The sequence below is a fragment of the Alosa alosa genome, chromosome 6 (assembly GCF_017589495.1).
Source record: "Alosa alosa isolate M-15738 ecotype Scorff River chromosome 6, AALO_Geno_1.1, whole genome shotgun sequence".
Classification (NCBI taxonomy): domain Eukaryota; kingdom Metazoa; phylum Chordata; class Actinopteri; order Clupeiformes; family Clupeidae; genus Alosa; species Alosa alosa.
The window spans coordinates 28,703,127-28,723,126 of NC_063194.1; the positions used below are offsets into that span (position 1 = coordinate 28,703,127).

Genomic DNA, 20,000 nt, shown 5'->3' on the forward strand with positions numbered 1-20,000 from the left:
GCAAAGCTTTCTGACCCCAACATGCGCACACCTTTTCTGTGATGTGGACTGTGAAGGGGTCTACAGTACCTTAACACCCTCCAATAGCTTATCTGATGTTGCCGTATCTGCAATCCATCTTCCATCAGGAGCGGGAGCATGAGTCACCTGCACAGATGAGAAAGAGAGTGTGCATGTTAATCACCAGCTGGGAGAGATTAATTAGATTGATTGTGATCGTTGTCTTGTGCTGCCTGTGAATTGATGTTGTTGGGCTAACAATGTCGACTGGATGAATTACACCACAACGGGGCCAACGATTAACTGTTAATTATCCACACAGGCCACAGCCACTCTCCACACCTCTTCAAATGAGTTTCGATACATGGGTGGCCCATTATAGGCACATTGGAGACTCTTGGAGGTTTTGTTGAAAACAATAACATGAAATAAAATAGAAAGTGCTATGCTGAGTGGACCAACACTTATAAAGACTGTAGAGCTCGACAAACAATGTAATGATGGGGGTGGTAATTGGGCACCATCGCTAATGTATTCATTAGAGTGTGTGTGTGTGTATGTGTGTGTGTGTGTGTGTGTGTGTGTGTGTGTGTGTGTGTGTGTATGTGTGTGGAGCTTAACAAACACTGTTGTAAAGATGACCATAATTGAGGACCGCTACTTATTCATTATTGTGTGTGTGTGTGTGTGTATGTGTGTGCGTGTGTATATGTGTGTATGAGTATGTGTGTGCAGAGGTCAAGACGCACTCTAGTGATGATCCTGGTATTTGAATGCCACTGCTGGTGTATTCATTAGTGTGTGTGTGTGTGTGTGTGTTTGTGTGAGAGAGAGAGAGAGTGCGGGGGTGTATCGATCGCCACTAAAGAAGATTCATGCTCTCGTGCTCTCGGGGCATCTTACCCGCGCGCTCTCGGCCGACACTCTTGGCCCTGGTGCTCCGCTGCCCCTGCTCTCCATGTTCTTCATTAGCCAGACGATGAAGAAGCAGAAGAGCTCCCTCTCGTGATTAATGGTGTGTTTTGACCACTGGTTTATTGTACAGCAGATGTTAGCTGTAATTAAATGCTCTATAGCTCAACGCTAGGCTACTCGCCACAGCAGAGAGCAGCCCCATGTCAGTGATCGATGCGACTGCATATGAGCACTGGGTAAGCCTGGTGGAGGGTGTGTCTCTGAGAGGACACAGACAACTAAAAGGCCATTAGCACCAACTACACAGCCTCAAACCAGGTATGTGAGCGCCCACGGGTTTAGCTCTCGTTGTGGAACGATCAACTGCCTACTGACTGTGGAGAATCTCTGATCAGGAGCCATGCCCCTTCTGACCTGAATCCGCTCCAGAGTTTGCCAGTGTCTGAGCCAGCTAATGCCATTGTTACGGTGATGAGAAAAACTCAACACTTGTATACACTTTAGGTGGCAATCACACAGACAACAACAGTTCCCAAGGCAGAGGCAACAGGTTTTCTATTGTGTCCTATCTATGGCTCAAGAGCAGATTGAGTAACACTGGCATCACAGTTGAAATGAAACTCCATCTACACCTGTTAGCTAGTTAGATGGAATTCCAAACTTGTGTGATATGACTGCAAAGCACCCACACAGCTCGGTCCCCCTCATTAGGCACAGAGTGATTACACTCAAAAGAGGGGGGGAATTTTCTAATGTGTCCTGCGGTAGTGATGCCACTGCTGACTTTATCTTTGTGCCCATTTACATTTGAAGAGTTTAGTTCCAAAACGCTATATCTCCATTTTTAAAAACATTAATAAAGTCATGTTATTTAATTGTGTATTTCAGGTAACATCAATAAAATTGCAGTTCTGTTGTTTTGGTTAAGTAAAGACAAATCAAATGGCAATAACTAATTACATTTCCACATTTCCAAACGAACAAAAAAGATTTATGAAAATGTATAAAAATGGAGAATATAGCGTTTTGGAACCAAACTCTTCATTTGTTTTTAAAATGTACGAGATGCACTTGACCACATACCTTTTGTACTGTGCCTTCTGATGCATCCCAGACCATGGCAGTTCTAATGACTATGATGTTGGCAGTAACATAATCTAAACACAAGTAGTCAGCAATGTCTCTAGCTGTAACCCTTGGATACACAGCCAGGGTCGGACTGGGACAAAAAGGCCCCAATTTTCTCCGATACCAAAATCCCCGATACCAAAATTCCCCCCTGATTCCCCCCATAAATAACAAACACACAGTATCATGCTGTAGCAACACTTCATAAACTGAACCCAAACATTTAGATTTGGACCTATAGGTTATTACTGTATATAATCAGTATCGTAATTTCTGTCAACTATGACGATCTCCATGCATGTTCAGCAGCCTATATTTTTCATTTAGTCAAGCAGTGACATGTGGTTTAATCAGTGTTGGCCATTTAGCCTATTAAAACTATATAGTAAAAAACAAATCAATTTGGCCCCTGTCGTATACCATATGCAAGTTCATGTAGTGTGATCAAAATTAAGAATAATTCAAGAATTTACATTTACATTTAGTCATCTAGCTGATGCTTATCCAAATGACTGACAGAGCTTTCAATTAACCACATTATAATCAATAGGCCAAAATCCTAATTGTGTATCTGTGCCAAAATTCGTAATTCAAGTCCAGTGCAGAACTGAATAAGAAAATCATACGGCTATGTATCTTGAAGTTCCAGTATGTGAGAGACTTGACGTGCCTTAATATCTCCAACCTCAAGTATGCAGCTAATAAGGAAATAGAATTGTTATTTAATTAAACAAGGTGAACTTGTCCCCACTGTGGAATGCAGAAAAGGATGCTACAAGGAAGGGAATTCAAACAAACTCAACACCTTACCATCTATTGATGTCATTGTGGTTGAGATATCTGACATTTTCTGTTAAAGATTGGCATGGAGACAATGGGACATGGTTACCTTTGTCAGTGTCCTTATGTGAACTTTCACAGGTCAACTTGCTCATCTTTACTTGTGTACCACTTCACACCAGTGCTTCAGACCAGGGCTGATGCTTCAGCAAAAGCCGTCACTGAAAAGCTGTAAGTGTTGTTGAACACAGCTGTTCTCACATTAGCTGATTGCGATAAACATAAACCATTGTTGCCTAATTACCAATTATTCATTACACCTGTGTGTAGTACTGTATCTACTTTTTTTGTGTTTTTCACATTTAGTATTTTGCAGTATTTTTAAAATACAAAAATACACACCAATAAAGTATTTTGATACAAAATACAGAGCCATTTCCTTCAACCCAATAAAATACAAATGACAAAATACTATTTTGCATTTGAAACACATATTACATGTTTCAGAAATACTACCCATCCCTGGGAACAGGCAGATTACATCTTTATAGTTGGCCATATGATGACATACTTAGGTTAATACTGTATTTCACCAGTTAGGGCACCAAAATGGCCAGTAGCTGCACTGTGTAGCCTATCTTGACATGTCTTTAAGTTTTGGGTTACAATATACAGGTAGTGGGCTCTCTGTTGATTTTAATGAGTAGGCCTAAGCCTAAAGTTACAGCATTTCTATAACAATTGACCAGACTTTGACCTTTTGTCTTCTTTAAACAAAATTCTGGCTATGATTGTTCCTTGTATTGCATCATGAGCCATCACTGCACCTATTTTGGTAAAAGTAACTTAAAAGTAATACAATAGTAGTGTAATACCTTACAATTCAGAGACAGTAATATTATAATGTAATGAATTACTTTGAAATGACAGTAATAAGTAATACATAATATATTACGATTTTGAAGTAACTTGCTGATTAAACCACATGTCACTGCTTGACTAAATGAAAAATATAGGCTACTGAACATGCATGGAGATCGTCATAGTTGACAGAAATTACAATTTGTGCCAACATGTTGTAGAAACACAACCACAGCCTTTAGGCCTATTTGGTGCAAATCTTCTACATTGGTTATAGTCAGCGATTCACATTAACTGTAGGCTATCACCACAAGTGTATACTAAACGTTTTTGCCCAAGTTTGTGTGCCGCCATCACATTTTGCAAAATTAGGCTACCTTCGCTACTAACCTACCAGTTGATACTTTTTTACTGCATCGACTTTGCGATTGATTGTGCATCTAATGTAACACTTTCGGTGGAGAGACTTCCACTTTCCAAGTTCCACTTTCACTGTCGTTGGAGCTAAAAGGCTACTATATGGGAAATATTTTGAAGTTCCTTTTGAGTCCAAACATGAATAGGTTTTTTTTAACCTGTGCTACACTTTTTCCACCAAGTTGTGCGAAAAATTGTAGGTACCCGGAGTTTTTTTTATGTTGACAGACAAACCGCACTACAGTAGCCTACACGGTGCAGTAAATGGAAGCTCTTCGCGGCGCATGCAACTTACGCCTATAAAACAATATATTTATGAAATAAAATTAGACACCTCTGATTGCTGTTTACGGTTAAACTGCGATGATGTGAACACCAGCCAGCGGAGGGCACTTATATAGCCTAGGCTACCATGCATGGACTCGTAGGCTATATTTCCCCACAAACCAAGCGGCTGCTTGGACAAATCCACTTGAGGGGTGGGGCAGGGGGGCGCGACTGTAACACACACTGAACCTGTCATGAAGAGGCCAAAATGATTGACCTGTCACCCCCCAATCCAAATGGATGCAACTGCATTTATAGGCTAAGCCTAGGTCTACATGACGGGCCGCAAATAGGCTAAATAACTTTGAAAAAAAACAAAATTCCCGGAGGTCACCGGCCCACCGGGTATTTGCCCGGTTGTACAGATTACCAGTCCGAGCCTGTACACAGCCATGTGTCTCTGCTGACCAAGATTTATTGCCAAACAAGTGTAAACCCGGGTGTTAATGTCCAGGGAGTAATTCTGAAAATCAAAACGTGTGTGACCGTGGAGCATCCAGACCACTCAATTTCCCCATTTGAAAGCCTTAAGCGACCGCCATTTTGACTGGTGGGAGTCGTGTCTTAAGTGGGAGATTTTTGTATTGTTTGCTGTGTTTCAGCAGCAGAAGGGGTGACAGCGCTTGTGTCCACATGAATTGACACATCGTTCTAAGAGTCTTGAGGCCTTCAGACCCAGTCCCAGTGTAGGTCAGTCTCAAGTTTTCAATATTTCATGAGCTCCAGTCATTTAGATTCGGCCGTCTGTCGCTGTTTAAACATGCAAATCCTCAGACTCCATCCGCGCTGCCAGTGGGCTAGACTCCAAAACAAACACAAACTTTTACACACACACACACACACACACACACACACACACACACACACAGAAAGACAGGGAGAGGCACCAGGTTAACATGTCACAAAGCCAACCAAACACCAGAGAGAGAAAGTGTGTGTGGGTGTGTGAGACAGAGAGAGAGAGACAGAGAGAGAGAGAGAGAGAGAGAGACAGAGAAATGCTGGGAGACTGGAGGAGAGAGAGAGAGAGAGAGAGAGAGAGAGAGAGAGAGAGAGAGAGAAATGCTGGGAGACTGGATTAGTGTGCCACCTCGCAGGCCTTCAAACAAACAGAAACCTCTGACAGGGAGAGAAGGAAAGAAAGAAAGAATGAAACAGCACAAAGTTAAGCTCAACGTGAATAAAATGTCAAAAAACAACACAAAGTTAAGCTCAACGTGAACGCAAATGTCAAAAACAACACAAAGTTAAGCTCAACGTGAACGCAAATGTCAAAAACAAGCCCCTTTCTAGGACAACACGATAGAGTGAGATCAGGATTGACACACTTGATTGACACACTTGAGTTCAAAATAACATTGTTTTAGTTATTTATTTATTTAACCAATACAACATACAGAGACCAATTGCAGGAATCAACTTGGGGTCAAGTGCTTTGCTGAGGGACACAATGGTACAACAGGGAGTCTGCTGCCTGCTTCCTGCTAGTCTCTAAAGCCAGCCTTGCATTGTACGATTTTGGTCTGTTTTCACAGTCGGCGACTACATTTCCAAAGTCGGACAGAAATCATGGGAGTTGTACTGGAATCGCGGCGCGCTCCCGTCAACTAGATCGTTTAGTGTAAGGTGCCAATCTTAACGGTTTTAAGTCAGTCGGAGTCAGGCTTTGTCTAGTTTTGCCATTACGACAATATCAAACATCGCAAGTCTTTTTAGTCGTGGCTCATGCAAATAGTGACGTGAACAATATAAAAACCAATAGTGACTTCTCTCCAACACCAAACAGGAAGTGACCTCTCTCCAACACCAAACAGGAAGGGGCAAAGTAGGCGACAGCTGTAGCCTATATGATTATTTGTTATTTCATTTCATTTTATTATTAGTCGGCTATTCCACGTGACAGAACATATATCAGACATACTATATCTGTTAGGGATGTCACACATGAAACAATGCTGCAGAAACACGAAAATATGACTTGCAAAAATGAGTAGGCTAGGAGTTCCTGTTGATATGTAGTGCACGATGGAAATAATGTAAAGGAATCTAGTAGCAGTCTTGTACTGTAAATAATGACCCTGCATGATCCCTAGTTGTTGCAAAATCATAGTCTGTGACTCAACAACTCTATCACTTGTCTTTAGATGTGAGAGGGTCTGACACTGTAGTCTTTCAAAAATCTTTCCAAATCTTTGCAGTCTTTCAGTGTAAGGAGGGCATAGGTCTGCTATCATCACCACCTCAAGCTTCCTGCATGGCAGTGTCTTAATCAAGTTCTTCCAGCCATAAGCTCATCCAAGCTCTCCTTAAGCCCTCCTTACACTGACAGATTTGCAAAGATTTAGAAAAGATTTTTGAAAGACTATAGTCTCAGACCCTCTCACATCTAAAGACAAGTAGCCTAGGCTAGTAGAGTTTTAAGTCACAGACTATGATTTTGCAATGACCAGAGTCGGACAGTAACGGAGTACATTTACTTGAGTACAGTACTTGAGTACAATTTTGAGGGATCTGTACTTTACTCGAGTATCTTTTTTGGGGAGTACTCATGACTTTACTCAAGTACATTTGAGAGGCAAATATTGTACTCTTCTATTTCTATCCATAACCGTGAGTACCCGTTACTACTTCTAAAAAGAAAGAAAAATCTCGGAAACCCTCAATTTGTTGTTTCCCTCTCAAACGTGATTGGATTATGCAGGCGCCACTGATTGGGACAGCCTATCAGCAATCACCTTCAGCTTTCCGCCAAAGTCAATTCCATGGTCAGATTTAGATAAGAGACGAAACCATGGGCGAAACAATGGATGAAGACGCAACAGGTCCATCTCGGGAATGTGTCCAATGGTAAAAAGATGAAAATGACTTGATTTTACTTTTAATTCCTTTTACATTCTCCAAGGTATTAACATTAACATTTTTCATAACTCCATGTAGGACGTTTCTGTACATAAATGTAAGCACTGTGGCAGTTGTAATGCAATATTTAGAAAATGTAGGCTACTCTTGTACTCTTGATCCTCAAGTACTTTTAAAAACCAGTACTTCAGTACTTTTACTTAAGTAGACACTTGACTGTTGTACCCTTACTTGTACTTAAGTAAAATTTAGCAAAGGGTATCTGTACTTTTACTCAAGTAATGAAGCTGTGTACTCTGTCTGCCTCTGGCAATGACTAGGGATCTTGCAGGGTCACTATTTACAAGACTGCAACTAGATTTCTTTAAATTATTACCCATTGTGCAATAGATAAACAGGAACTGAAATGATAGCCTACTAAACTCAAAGTCATATTTTCGTGTTTCTGCAGCATTGTTTCATGTGTGACATCCCTAACCGATATAGAGTTGTTCTGTCACGTGGAAGAGCTGACTAATGATGTATAAGAAACAAAATAACAAATTATTATATTCATGGGTTTCATCAGGTCCCTTGCTACAGCTGTCACCTACTTTGCCCCTTCCTATTTGGTGTTGGAGAAAGGTCACTATTGGTTTTAATAGTTCACATCACTATTTGCATGAGCCACGACTAGAAAGACTTACATGTTGTGTTGATAGACACTTACATCACATTACATTACATTACATTACATTTGGCTGACACATTTTTAACCAAAGCGACTAACAACATGGTAAACAGTTTAAGCTTTTTAAAGCAATTCTTTGAACAATTCTAGGACAATTTAAAAAAAGGTAGAGTACAATAAGACTAAGTGCACCAGTGACTGCCATTTTTAAACAGTCGAGTGTCAGTTCTAGTCAGGTGGTAAGTGCTAGGATCCGCAAGACTAGTTGTAAGCAGTGCTATGAGAGGAGATGTTCTCTAAAGAGCTGGGTCTTCAGTTTCTTGAAGATATAAGGGGATGTCCCTGTTCTAGTAGGAATTGGTAGTGCATTCCACCAACGAGGAACAATGGATGAGAAAAGTTTGGATTGGGCTAAGCGTACTGATGGCAGAGCAAGTGATGTTCATCTGTCATGTGGAAGCTAATGACAGGAGTGTATGTTTGAAGCATTTTGTTTGTCTGGTGACCTGTTTATAGAAGTTATGTTTGTCCTCCATAGCCAAAACACCTGAGGATAGTGCTCCAGGAATGAGGATAGCTGATTTAGTAAATGAGAGCAAACAGCACATTCTGTGCTCTTTAAAATGTCATAACATTGCATTGCATGATGTAAGAATTCTAAACCATAGGAGTTCAATGAAGGAACTCCTTGTGAAACTGCTTGTAGTTAATTCCCCTCTCTCTGTGCAATAATGAATAATCCCTCAGCGGTATCAACTAATGTCTTCTCTGAGGCAGGTTGTTGTAAGCATCTCATAGTAAAATAAATAATGGTTTTGGCGGCATCTTCCCTGGAAGCCTCTCTTTTTCAGAAGGCAGAGGAACTTTCCTCCATCTGGTAGTGTATCCTCCGATGAGCAGAGTTACGCGGCGCAACGCTTATCACCCCTGATCAGCTCATCGTGACAGCGCGCTCGGCAACACTGGCAGCCGGTGCTGTGGGGACGTCTCAGACACACTCATTATGAGACAGAACCTCAGGGGGAAAACGTGTACACACACACACACACACACCCCAGCCATGTGGGACGGCTGTGACAGCGACGCAGGGCCCTGTAATCAATAGCGCTAATGATGACGCTTATGGGGAGGCTGTCAGGAACGCTGCGCTAACTAACGCTAACACACACACACACACACCACTAAGTAGAGGAGGCTGATATATATAAATGTTTTCTTGTTCAAATAGGTACATACACAACCCCCTCAAAAGGTTCACTGTTCTGTGTCAAGGAGGTGGTGGAAAGGCGAAAGGTGTGTGTGTGTGTGTCTGCATAAAAACTCTTCTCTGATGCTGTCTGTTGGCTCCTAACCCATATCTAAAGCTGAATTGAGGACAGCGTCTCCTGACACCGGTGTTGTAGGGGTGTGAGATGGAATGTAGTCCTATTGAGAACTGCCTGATTCATCTGACAGTCACTAATGGTGACTGAAGACGCCACGTTTCCAGCCTAATGACAATTGAACGTCCGTCCGATACAATCTCACATTCTGGCGGGATTTGCCAGAAAAAGGATCTGTCTGGTTGATGTATGCTAACTCTGAGCTTGTCTATTTGTGTCTGTGTGTGTGTGTGTGTGTGTGTGTGTGTCTGTTCATCTGAAAACTCTCTGTAATATCCACAGGGATGGTTGGCTCTGATTCCGGCTCTGCTAGATCAATGCATTCCACTGTGTGTGCGTGAGTTTGGTGAGTGTGCCCGGTGTGTGTGTGTGTGTGTGCGCGTGTGTGTATGTGTGTGTGTGTAAGTCTTTGTTGCTTGTTTTGTCTTGGCGGTCCTCTGCATTAGTCTTCCAGACAGGTCTCTGGGCCCAGTGGAAAACAGAGACGCCTGGGCTGGGACTCTCTTCTGTTAATACATCACTACGGCAACAACACACCACACCCCTCAGGGCAGAGGCTTTTGGAGCATTGTCTGGCCTGGTTCTAGCACAGGTTTGGCCCTGGTGTGGCACAGGTTTGGCCCTGATGTGGCACGGGTTTGGCCCTGGTGTGGCACGGGTTTGGCCTTGAGGGCTGTACTACGATGTGAGGAACTGGCTAACCCGGGTAACTTCGGCCGTGATGTGGCACAGGTCCGGTCCTGATCTGGTACTGGACTAGTGGATCAGCACCAGGACCAGCTGCTGCCTGGGCAGACCCATAGCTCTGAACCGCCTCACAGTCAAGGCTCTGACTCACACACACACACACACATTAGAGTGCGGTTCGGGCCGCAAATTTCTATCCGAACCCGGCCCGCGTCCGACAGAGTTGCATCCGAACGCGACCCGAACCCGACAGGCATTTTCATTTTTATGTCCGAACCCGACCCGAGCCCGACGCAGATGATGCCTCAGTTATTGCCATGCTAGTGATTAAACGTTCACGTTTGTGGATAGCCTGTCTTTAGCCCATTAAACGGAGCAAACAACAAAAGGAGTTCAAATGTCTACAGAATCAGATGAGCCTGGACACACGCAGGTCACACGAAAAGTCTTGAAATGAACTGCAACAGTCTTTGAAACAGTCACTGATCCATATGCAACATCAATGTTAATTAGGACAACTGAAGGAAATCCTCCTCCAATTGAACGAGACGACCTTATAACGGTAGCCTATGGCTTTACCATAGCCTACCCTTGTGGCAGCAAATTTAATTTGCACATTGTGTATAGCGTAGTCGACGATTCCAGGTGAATTCCCTGCTACTTCATTGCTTGGCTATATCATTGCTTGGCTATATCATTGCTTGGCTATATCATTGCTTGCTTGCTACTTTTTTTTTTGACGTCACCCTGCACGGGCCGCCTGAAATGCACATGCGTTGTCACGGCTACATCGTGTAACAACAAATCTGGTATACAGCTGTTATTTTTTACATTTTATTTTATTCTCAAAAACCAAACATTTGCATCATGTGAAGCAGACCAACATAATAACCTATTTTAAATGTAACGCTTGCCATGCATATTGCCCCCATGCGTCCGAACCTGAACTGAACCCGACTATAATTTCTAAATATTTGACCGAATCTGACCCGACACGTCGGGTCCCGTTGGTCCCATCGGGCTCGGGTCGGGTAGCCACACTCTAACACACATACACACACAATCACGCACACACACATACACACACAACTGCACACACACATATACTGTACACACACACACACACACACACACACACTGTTACGACTCCCAAAAAAAGGCAGCAAACAAAGTGAGGTAGGTGATGCGTTAAGATACAAACCAATAGATAAGATACAAACCAATAGATGCGTTAAGATACAAACAAGATCCAAGTGTGTTGATTGTCCAAATCTCAAAATTGGAAATGAGTCTCCTGAAAGAAACGACGCAGCCGTTAGGACTCTTGGAGACACCTGTGCAGAGAGTCTCATCAGCCATTAGCACCGCCTCCAAACACACCTGAGCCCAAACAAGAGGAGAACGTGACAGGAGAACAGAAAACATGTCCAGTGGGCCGTCACACACACACACACACACACACACACACACACACACACACACACATAGTCTCTCTAAGACCAGAGAAATTGGAGAAATTGGTCTTTGTCTCTCTCTCTCTCTTTGTCACACACACACCTTAGTGCCCGAGGCTGCAGCATATCTGGCCAGGGTAAAGTGTGGATCCATTAAACAGCCTGATGGTGCCTTCATCTGTTGTCCAGGGAACACGCACACGCACACAGACACACACTTATCCCTGACACAGTCATCCGTTGTCCCGTGAAATACTCTCTTACCTCTTAACACACTCAATGACACATAAACAGATATAAGTACACACACACATCAGAACACACACACACTCAGACATACACACACACACACACACACACACAGATTAGTCAACCAGGCTCCAGTTCACTGCTCACTTAACCACAAGCCCATGGCCATGTGCAAGTGGCTTGGGGGAGCAGAGGATAGTGTGTGTGTGTGTGTGTGTTTGCTCGCTCAAGAGGAGCAGACTCATCCCTTCTCTTCATCACTTCATCTGTTCCTCTTTGCCGTGGACACACACACACACCTCATTACACAGAAGGTCTGGGCAGGGAGGGGCTGCCGTCGAGAGGGTTGTGGGGGTGTGTGTGACTGTGTGTGTGTGCTTGTGTTTGTGATTTAGCCTGTGGTGAGGGGGTAAGTATTGCATTCTGTAATCATACTTCCTGAGCTCTAGTGTGTGTGTGTGTGTGTGTGTGTGTGTGTGTGTGTGTGTGTGTCAGTACTGCCCTTCATTGCCAAATTGAGTATGGTCTGACATTCATGAAGAGCAGAATAGGTCTATATATGGATAGAAGGATAGGTCTCTGTATGTGTGTGTGTATGTGTGTGTGTGTGTGTGTGTAGATAGATAGATAGATAGATACTTTATTGATCCCCAGGGGAAATTCAAGAAATGTGTGTGTGTGTGTGTGTGTGTGTATGTGCGTGTGTGTGTGTTCTTACTGGCATACTGACACTGCTGACTGATGTGTATTGGATGCTGTGTGTGGGAGGGCATTGTGGTGGTGGTTATGTGATCTTCAGGTCTCAGAGCTCAGGGGGTCAGAGAAGGCTTTTAAGAGCTTGGTCTGTGTGTGTGTGTGTGTGTGGTGGTTTCTCAGAGGGTTAGAGAAGGACTTTAAGAGCTTGTTAAAGGTCTCATGGGAGGGTGTATTCACACACACACACACAGACACACAAACATACTCCATCAAGTCTTTAATCATACCCTGAAGTCTTCACACATACACACACACACACACAGAGAGAGAGAGAGAGAGACACTCACACACACACTTTAAATTCACACTCTCAGGTTTTACAAGTTCAGGATGAAGGGTACTTTTAGGCCAATTAAGTACACTTGTCTCACTCCTGTCCTAAAATGTTTAGATGCTTTTTAGCTGAAGTGATTAAGAGAGTGGCTGATTCACACAGACACACACACACACACACACACACACTTGGTCCACGGTATCTGTGCCGAGTCTGACCTACATTGTACAGGGATCAGAGGATGAGAGGGTTGAGCAAAATGGCAAATAAAGGCAAACATTCACTAACAATCTCAAACAGCTTTTTCATATGCCTGTTCACTACAAACATTTGAAGACACACACACATACTTGTCGTAGTTTTCAGCAAACAAACACTGGACACTGGACTAAGATTCACTGGTTACACTTAACAATTTGGAATTTGTACACTTAAGGAGAAATCAGGCGTTGTTCGTGAGTCCCCATGTTCATGGCCTCAGCTGTTGACTGTAGCAACTTGAGCTGGTAAAACCCTTTTCTCTTTTTTTTCCGTAGGCCTACCGACAGTAGTTGGTACTCTGTGGAAAAATTGCCAGATTTTTTCTGTAAACAATTTGGATTTTTTGCTCCCCAACATTTTTTTCAATTTAATTTAATGCTATGTTTACACGTGGCCGGCTATTTTCATAAACAAACATTTCACCCTCTCGGTTTTCAAAAATAACATCGTGCACACCTGTCAGTTTTCTTTACACTAACCCGGGTATATGCCTTCAAGAGCATACCTGTACAAGGCAGTGTACCGAGAAGCTCAAGCCCATGTTAGCCAATCAGAATCCCAAAAATATCAACAACAGCAACGAATCACTTCCTCTTTCTCTTTTGAACTGACTAAAAATCTCCGCCTTATCACATAAATCTCCATTTGTACCTGTTTAGATGCAAAACCTAACCTCCGTTTGCGTCTAAATGACGGGGTCAAACGCAGAAAAACATCACCGGTTGCATCGTTTTTGTTGTCGTCTAAAACTTGCCTAGAAACTTGATTGAAAAACATGTTTGCCTCTGTTTGCTCTGTTTTGCCCCTATGATGGGTCCTGATCCCACTCTAACACCCACCACCTCTCCTTCCTCTTCCTCCTCTGCCTCCTCCAGCATCGCAGGTCACACGGAGCCCTACACTAAGCTGTGCTGTAAGGGCTTCTGCATCGACATCCTGAAGAAGCTCTCCCGCACCATCAAGTTCTCCTACGACCTCTACCTGGTCACCAACGGAAAACACGGGAAATTGGTGCGAGGGGTCTGGAATGGCATGATTGGAGAGGTGAGCTCTCTCTCTCTCTCTCTATCTCTCTCTCTCTCTCCTTTGGTTTTTCTCTCTCACACATACACACACACATACCTTAATCACACACACACACACACGCACACACAAGCACAGTCATGCATATATACAGACATACGCGCAAGGAGAGAGCACACTCAAGGATACAAGACACCCACACATATTCACAATAATGCCGACGCAAACGGTAGTAACTGCATCGAATAACAACGTGGATTTCGGTGCCTCATTTCGGTGCTTAAATAGCGTATTTTTATTTTATTTTTTCATACGAGGCATCACTGCATGTCATGCACCATCTCTAACGTCTTTACATTACATTACATTACATTACATTACATTTGGCTGACGCTTTTTTAACCAAAGCGACTAACAACATGGTAAACAGTAAGTTTTAGAACAATTCTCACAATTTTAGGACAGTTCAAACGACAGTAAGAATAAGTGCGTCGGTGAGTGCTGTATTTTAACAGTTACTTGTCAGTTTAACGGCTGGTGAGTGCTAGGATCAGTAAGACTTGTTGTAAGTGTTGCTATGAGAGTAGATGTTCTCTTTAAAAGTGGAAAAGGATGTCCCTGCCCTTGTAGGAACTGGCAGTGTGTTCCACCAACGAGGAACAACAGATGAGAAAAGTTTGGATTGGCTTGAGCGTGCGGTGGTAGAGCTAGGCGTGGATTCGTCAGAGGGCGCAGCGGTCTGGAGGTAGTGTAAGTCTGTATGAGGGCATTCAAGTAGGTGGGAGCAGAACCGGAGACTACTTTGTAGGCAAGCGTTAGAGACTTGAATTTGATGCAGGCTGCCATAGGTAGCCAGTGTAGCTGGATGAGCAGCGGGGTAACATGTGCCCTTTTGGGTTGGTTGTAGACCAGGCGCGCCGCCACGTTCTGGATCATCTGAAGTGGTTTCACTGCGCGCAGGCTGGGAGACCTGTCAGGAGGGCATTGCAGTAGTCGAGTCGTGAGATGACTATTGCCTGAACCAGAAGTTGGGTAGCATCTTGAGTCAAGTAAGTCCTGATTTTCCATTATGTTGTAGAGTGCGAAAGCGGCATGACCGGGCGACTGAGGCAACATGATCTGAGAAGTTTAGTTGGTTGTCGAGAACAACTCCTAGATTTCTTGCAGTCCTGGTCGGTGAAACAGACAGGGAGTCAAATTTGATGTTGATGTCGTGGTGTATGGTAGGTTTAGCTGGGATGACCAGCAGTTCAGTCTTTGAGAGGTTCAGCTGGAGGTGGTGTGCCTTCATCCATGTAGCTATGTCTGAAAGGCAATCCGAGATCCGTGCTGAAACCAGGGGGTCATCAGGTGGAAAGGACAGATAGAGCTGTGTGTCGTCTGCATAGCAGTGGTATGAGAAGCCGTGCGAACGGATAATCTGTCCCAAGGAGGTGGTGTAGATAGCAAAGAGGAGGGGGCCCAGCACTGAGCCCTGGGGGACCCCTGTGGTGAGATGGTGAGGTGCAGATAGTTGACCGAGCCATCTTGCTCTGATAGCAACACATCCAGATACAGTTAGCTAACATAAACACTGGATGCACCACATAGGCGAGTGGACAGCTTGCGTGAGCCCAAGTAGCTTACTTAAGCGATATCACAAGCTCCTGTCAAAATCTAGCAGTGGGCCTAACTACACACAAGCAAAAGGCTATGAAACAACATCAACAGTAGCCTATAGTTACACAATATCTTTGCTACTGCGCTAACTGGCATTTATTTGAAATGTTATCAGCAAAGTTGTAAGGTGAAAACTTTATTTCACGGTGTGTTCTAAACAACATAATGGCATGATATTAATCTTTCATGTGCATCAGGCCCATATAGCATCACAATGAATATGAAGATCATGTTAAAAGTTAGCTGACAAAAACATAAATATGTAGGTTACATACCTGATGTCACTGAGCTGTCAAAGAGGCTATGAAACCATCAGCAAATTGAATATAACAGTTCATGTTCAAATTTGTCTTATCAATAAAAAAAAGCAATTCATGCTTTAGACCATTTTAATTTAAAACATTTTAAAAACAAAGTACCGGTTCAGGCACCGTTTCGGCACCGGCACCGTTTTAAAAGTATTGATTTAGCACCGGTATCGGATAAAACCCAAACGATACCCAACCCTAGACCTACCCCTTTTATTTTTAGGATCAGTCAGCCCTTCCCTCATCGGGCTCAGTTTAGCTTCCAAAGCAGCTGCTGTCTCTTCATATTGACTTGAATGAATGGAAGCAACATTCATAAATGGCAAATGCTTGATAATTACTCTGAGCAGTTGCCAAGTTCTAGCTCCAAGTGCAGGCCACATAAAAGTGAGATGCTTGATAATCATTTCTAGCTGTGACTACCCGCCTTTCCCCCCGAGCACTTAGAGTGACTCGGCAGTTCAGGACCTCTTCACTTAGAGTGACTCGGCAGTTCAGTGACTCGGCAGTTCAGGACTTCTTCACTTAGAGTGACTCGGCAGTTTAGGACATCTTCACTTAGAGTGACTCGGCAGTTTAGGACATCTTCACTTAGAGTGACTCGGCAGTTTAGGACATCTTCACTTAGAGTGACTCGGCAGTTCAGTGACTCGGCAGTTCAGGACCTCTTCACTTAGAGTGACTCGGCAGTTCAGGACTTCTTCACTTAGAGTGACTCGGCAGTTTAGGCCATCTTCACCCACTTCTTCCTGCCTGCCCGCCTGCTGAGTGGAAGGGCTCTCATCTGATTGGTTAGGAGTGTCTCACAGCTGGCCCCAAAGGCAGCAGTCACTTTGTGTATGTGTGTAAAAGAGTGTGTGTGAATGTGAGTGTCTGTGTGTGAGAGAGAGAGAGAAAGAGGGAGAGAGGGAGAGAGAGAGAGAGAAAGAGGGAGAGAGGGAGAGAGAGAGAGAGAGATCCAAAGGCGCAGCTGACAAAAACAGCTCCAGGCTCAGAGAGGGCTCTTCAGAATTCAGATGCCCGCAGAAAGAAACACACATACCGTGAGCCAGACACCCACATGTGCACGCACGCACACACACACACATACACATACACGCACGCACGCACACACACACACACACACATACACGCATGCACGCACACACATGCACACACACACATACACACACACACATACACGCATGCACACACGCACACACACACGCACACACACTAAAGCACTAATTTTCACTTATGGAAACGCCACTGGGGCATTGCATGCTTCAAAAGGACACAGAACATTTAGAGCATGTTTATGTTTGCCTGGGAATGAACCTTTTTAGAGCATTTTCATGTATGTCTGAGAGTGAACTTCTTGCCTTCTTGCCATCTTGTAACACCTCTAGCAGTAGCCATGGAAACAACCTCTCGGCTCATGCAAGGTGCTCAGTGGTGTGGTTTTGCCATGATAGGCAACTTGAGGATCCACTTAGAACATACTGACTCTTTTCAGACTCGTTTTGAATCGCCTTTGACTGCTCAGGGTGGCTGCCAACAGGCATACTGTAGGCTACTCAAACATGTCCTAAAACAACCCTTAACGTTCGTTTTCAAAACTGTGCAACTCACCGAGTGGTTCGTGGAGTTCAAAAAAAAAAGGGACTCAAAGTGCTAAATACCGGAATTTTCCTTTTAATTGAAATGATCACTTCTTGTCTCAGGTGTTCTATAAGCGGGCAGACATGGCCATCGGTTCCCTCACCATAAACGAGGAGCGCTCCGAGATCATCGACTTCTCCGTGCCCTTCGTGGAGACGGGCATCAGTGTGATGGTTGCCCGTAGCAACGGAACAGTGTCCCCGTCTGCTTTCCTTGGTGAGAGACTTGCCTTTCCTCTCTGTCACCATGGTTCCCACAACCCTGACATCCAGTAGTTCACACATGGTTTCACACAATGTTTACTAAATTTATGGCTTAATAGTAATATAAGTAAGTAAGTAAAATGTATTTATAAAGCACATGCAAACATAGATTTTACTGACTAAAGTGCTGTACAAAATGAAAAAATATATTTTGTCATATCATGTAGGCTAATTTTGATAAAAAGACAAATCTGAACATAATTTATCCATTTCAAACATTAGATTACATAACCTAGAGATTAGCGATTAGAGATGAGATTAGTGTTTCCTCACGTAAGACATGGTTACAACCTGTTTATAACATGGTTATATCAGTGTTATGAGTGCGTGCCAGTGTAACGGTGTAGTCTTCTCTGTGTCTCTCAGAGCCCTACAGTCCGGCAGTGTGGGTGATGATGTTCGTCATGTGCCTGACCGTTGTGGCCATCACTGTCTACGTCTTCGAGTACTTCAGTCCTGTGGGCTACAACCGCAGCCTTGTCAGTGCCAAAGGTGAGGAAGATACGCACACACACACACACACACACACACACACACACACACACACACACACACACACACACACACACACATACACACACACCTCCCTTTAACAAGCTCCTTCCTCTCCTTTATCTGGAAGATTCTGTGGGTAGTGCTCCGGCTGGGCTGGCTTAATCAATCTGCATATAGCCCTGTGACAGCCGCAACCAGCTGAAAAGGTCCTTTCCCCCATTTTAATTAATGTTTGTCGCTTAACTAATTTGACTCAAATTGATGGCCTGGTCTCTGTTTCCCTGTCTGTGACCCAGTGGAAAGCCAATAGTGGCGTTATGGTGTGTGTGTGGGGGGGGCGTCATTTAGGTCGTGCAGGCAGGACAAAATAGCAGACCTGGGTGCACGCTTTGAAATAGGCTTTGTAGCTCATTTGGAGAAGACTCAATACATCTTATTCTGCTGCCACTGAATTTAATAGAGCCCATTTCCAAGAGTGCGTCTACAAGCAGCATCATTATGACAGTCCATAAGAAACACAATCACAAGAGGTGAGGGGTGTTATTGAAAGACATATTACACACACTTGAAATGCTATAGCGGCCTCGCTAGTTAAAGGTTACCGCTAATAAACCAGTTCTGTGGTCGAATAGGGCAGCTGTTCTTTTCTACTAAGTGTGAGCACGCTGTGTGTGTGTGTGTGTGTGTGTGTCTGTGTCTGTGTGTGTGTGTGTGTGTCTGTGTGTGTGTGTGTGTGTGTGTGTGTGTGTGTGTGTGTGTGCGGGTGTGTGTCTGTGTGTGTGTGTGTGTGTGTTTGTGTTTGTGTGTTGAGCTCAAAAATTGCAACCATTCCAGCTCCGTGTTAGTAAGACTGCCAAGTCCACCAGACTCCAAGCCAGGTCTGGAATGCAGCCTGCATCAGAACACAGTTCCTTCCAGAATCCTGGGTCTGAACTGCAGAGCCTGCTCCCTGATTGGGTCAAAACCAGAGGTCTCGACTGGATCAGTACCAGACTGGACCTGAACAGAGTCCAGGGGTCTAAACTCCAGCGCCTGCTGCCAACTGGGTCAGAATCAGAGATCTCGACTGGGTCAGAACCTGAGTTCTCAACTGGATTAGAACCAGAAGTTCCCGACTGGGTCAGAACCTGAGTTCCCAACTGGGTTAGAACCTGAACCAACTGGATTGAATAAACCTCTTCTGACTGGGCCTAAACCAGACACTGACCTCCTGCTCATGAACACCGCGTCTCCACTCGGCATCACAGTCTAGATCAGATGAGGCTGTTTCTTTTGTCACTGCCTGTAGACAGAAATAAACCAACACACAACACACAGATACACACAGATACACACTCACATGGCATCTATTCTTCATCGGCCTCCCACGCACTACACTTATGGCCGGTTCTGGATCTACACAGGGTCAGCAAGCTGCATGACCAAAAGAACAAAAAGAGTGTTTTTCTCCTCTCCATGGTAGTAGTACGGAATATTACCCATGGAACCCATATATTGATAAATGACACTGTATTTGTGCAGTATATGACTGTGAGTAATAAAAGTATCTGCTAAGTGGACACATGAAAATAATTTATATACAGGATAATGT

General features: G+C 43.9%; 1 protein-coding gene across 1 annotated transcript in view; it reads left to right on the top strand.

The window, feature by feature from the left end:
* Positions 1 to 20,000, top strand: part of grin2cb (glutamate receptor, ionotropic, N-methyl D-aspartate 2Cb) — a 60,742-nt gene that overhangs the window by 29,407 nt on the left and 11,335 nt on the right. The window contains exons 6-8 of the mRNA XM_048247024.1: positions 13,896 to 14,064; positions 17,714 to 17,867; positions 18,281 to 18,406. Of these exons, the coding sequence (XP_048102981.1) occupies positions 13,896 to 14,064; positions 17,714 to 17,867; positions 18,281 to 18,406 (449 nt within the window). The remainder of the gene's footprint in view (positions 1 to 13,895; positions 14,065 to 17,713; positions 17,868 to 18,280; positions 18,407 to 20,000) is intronic.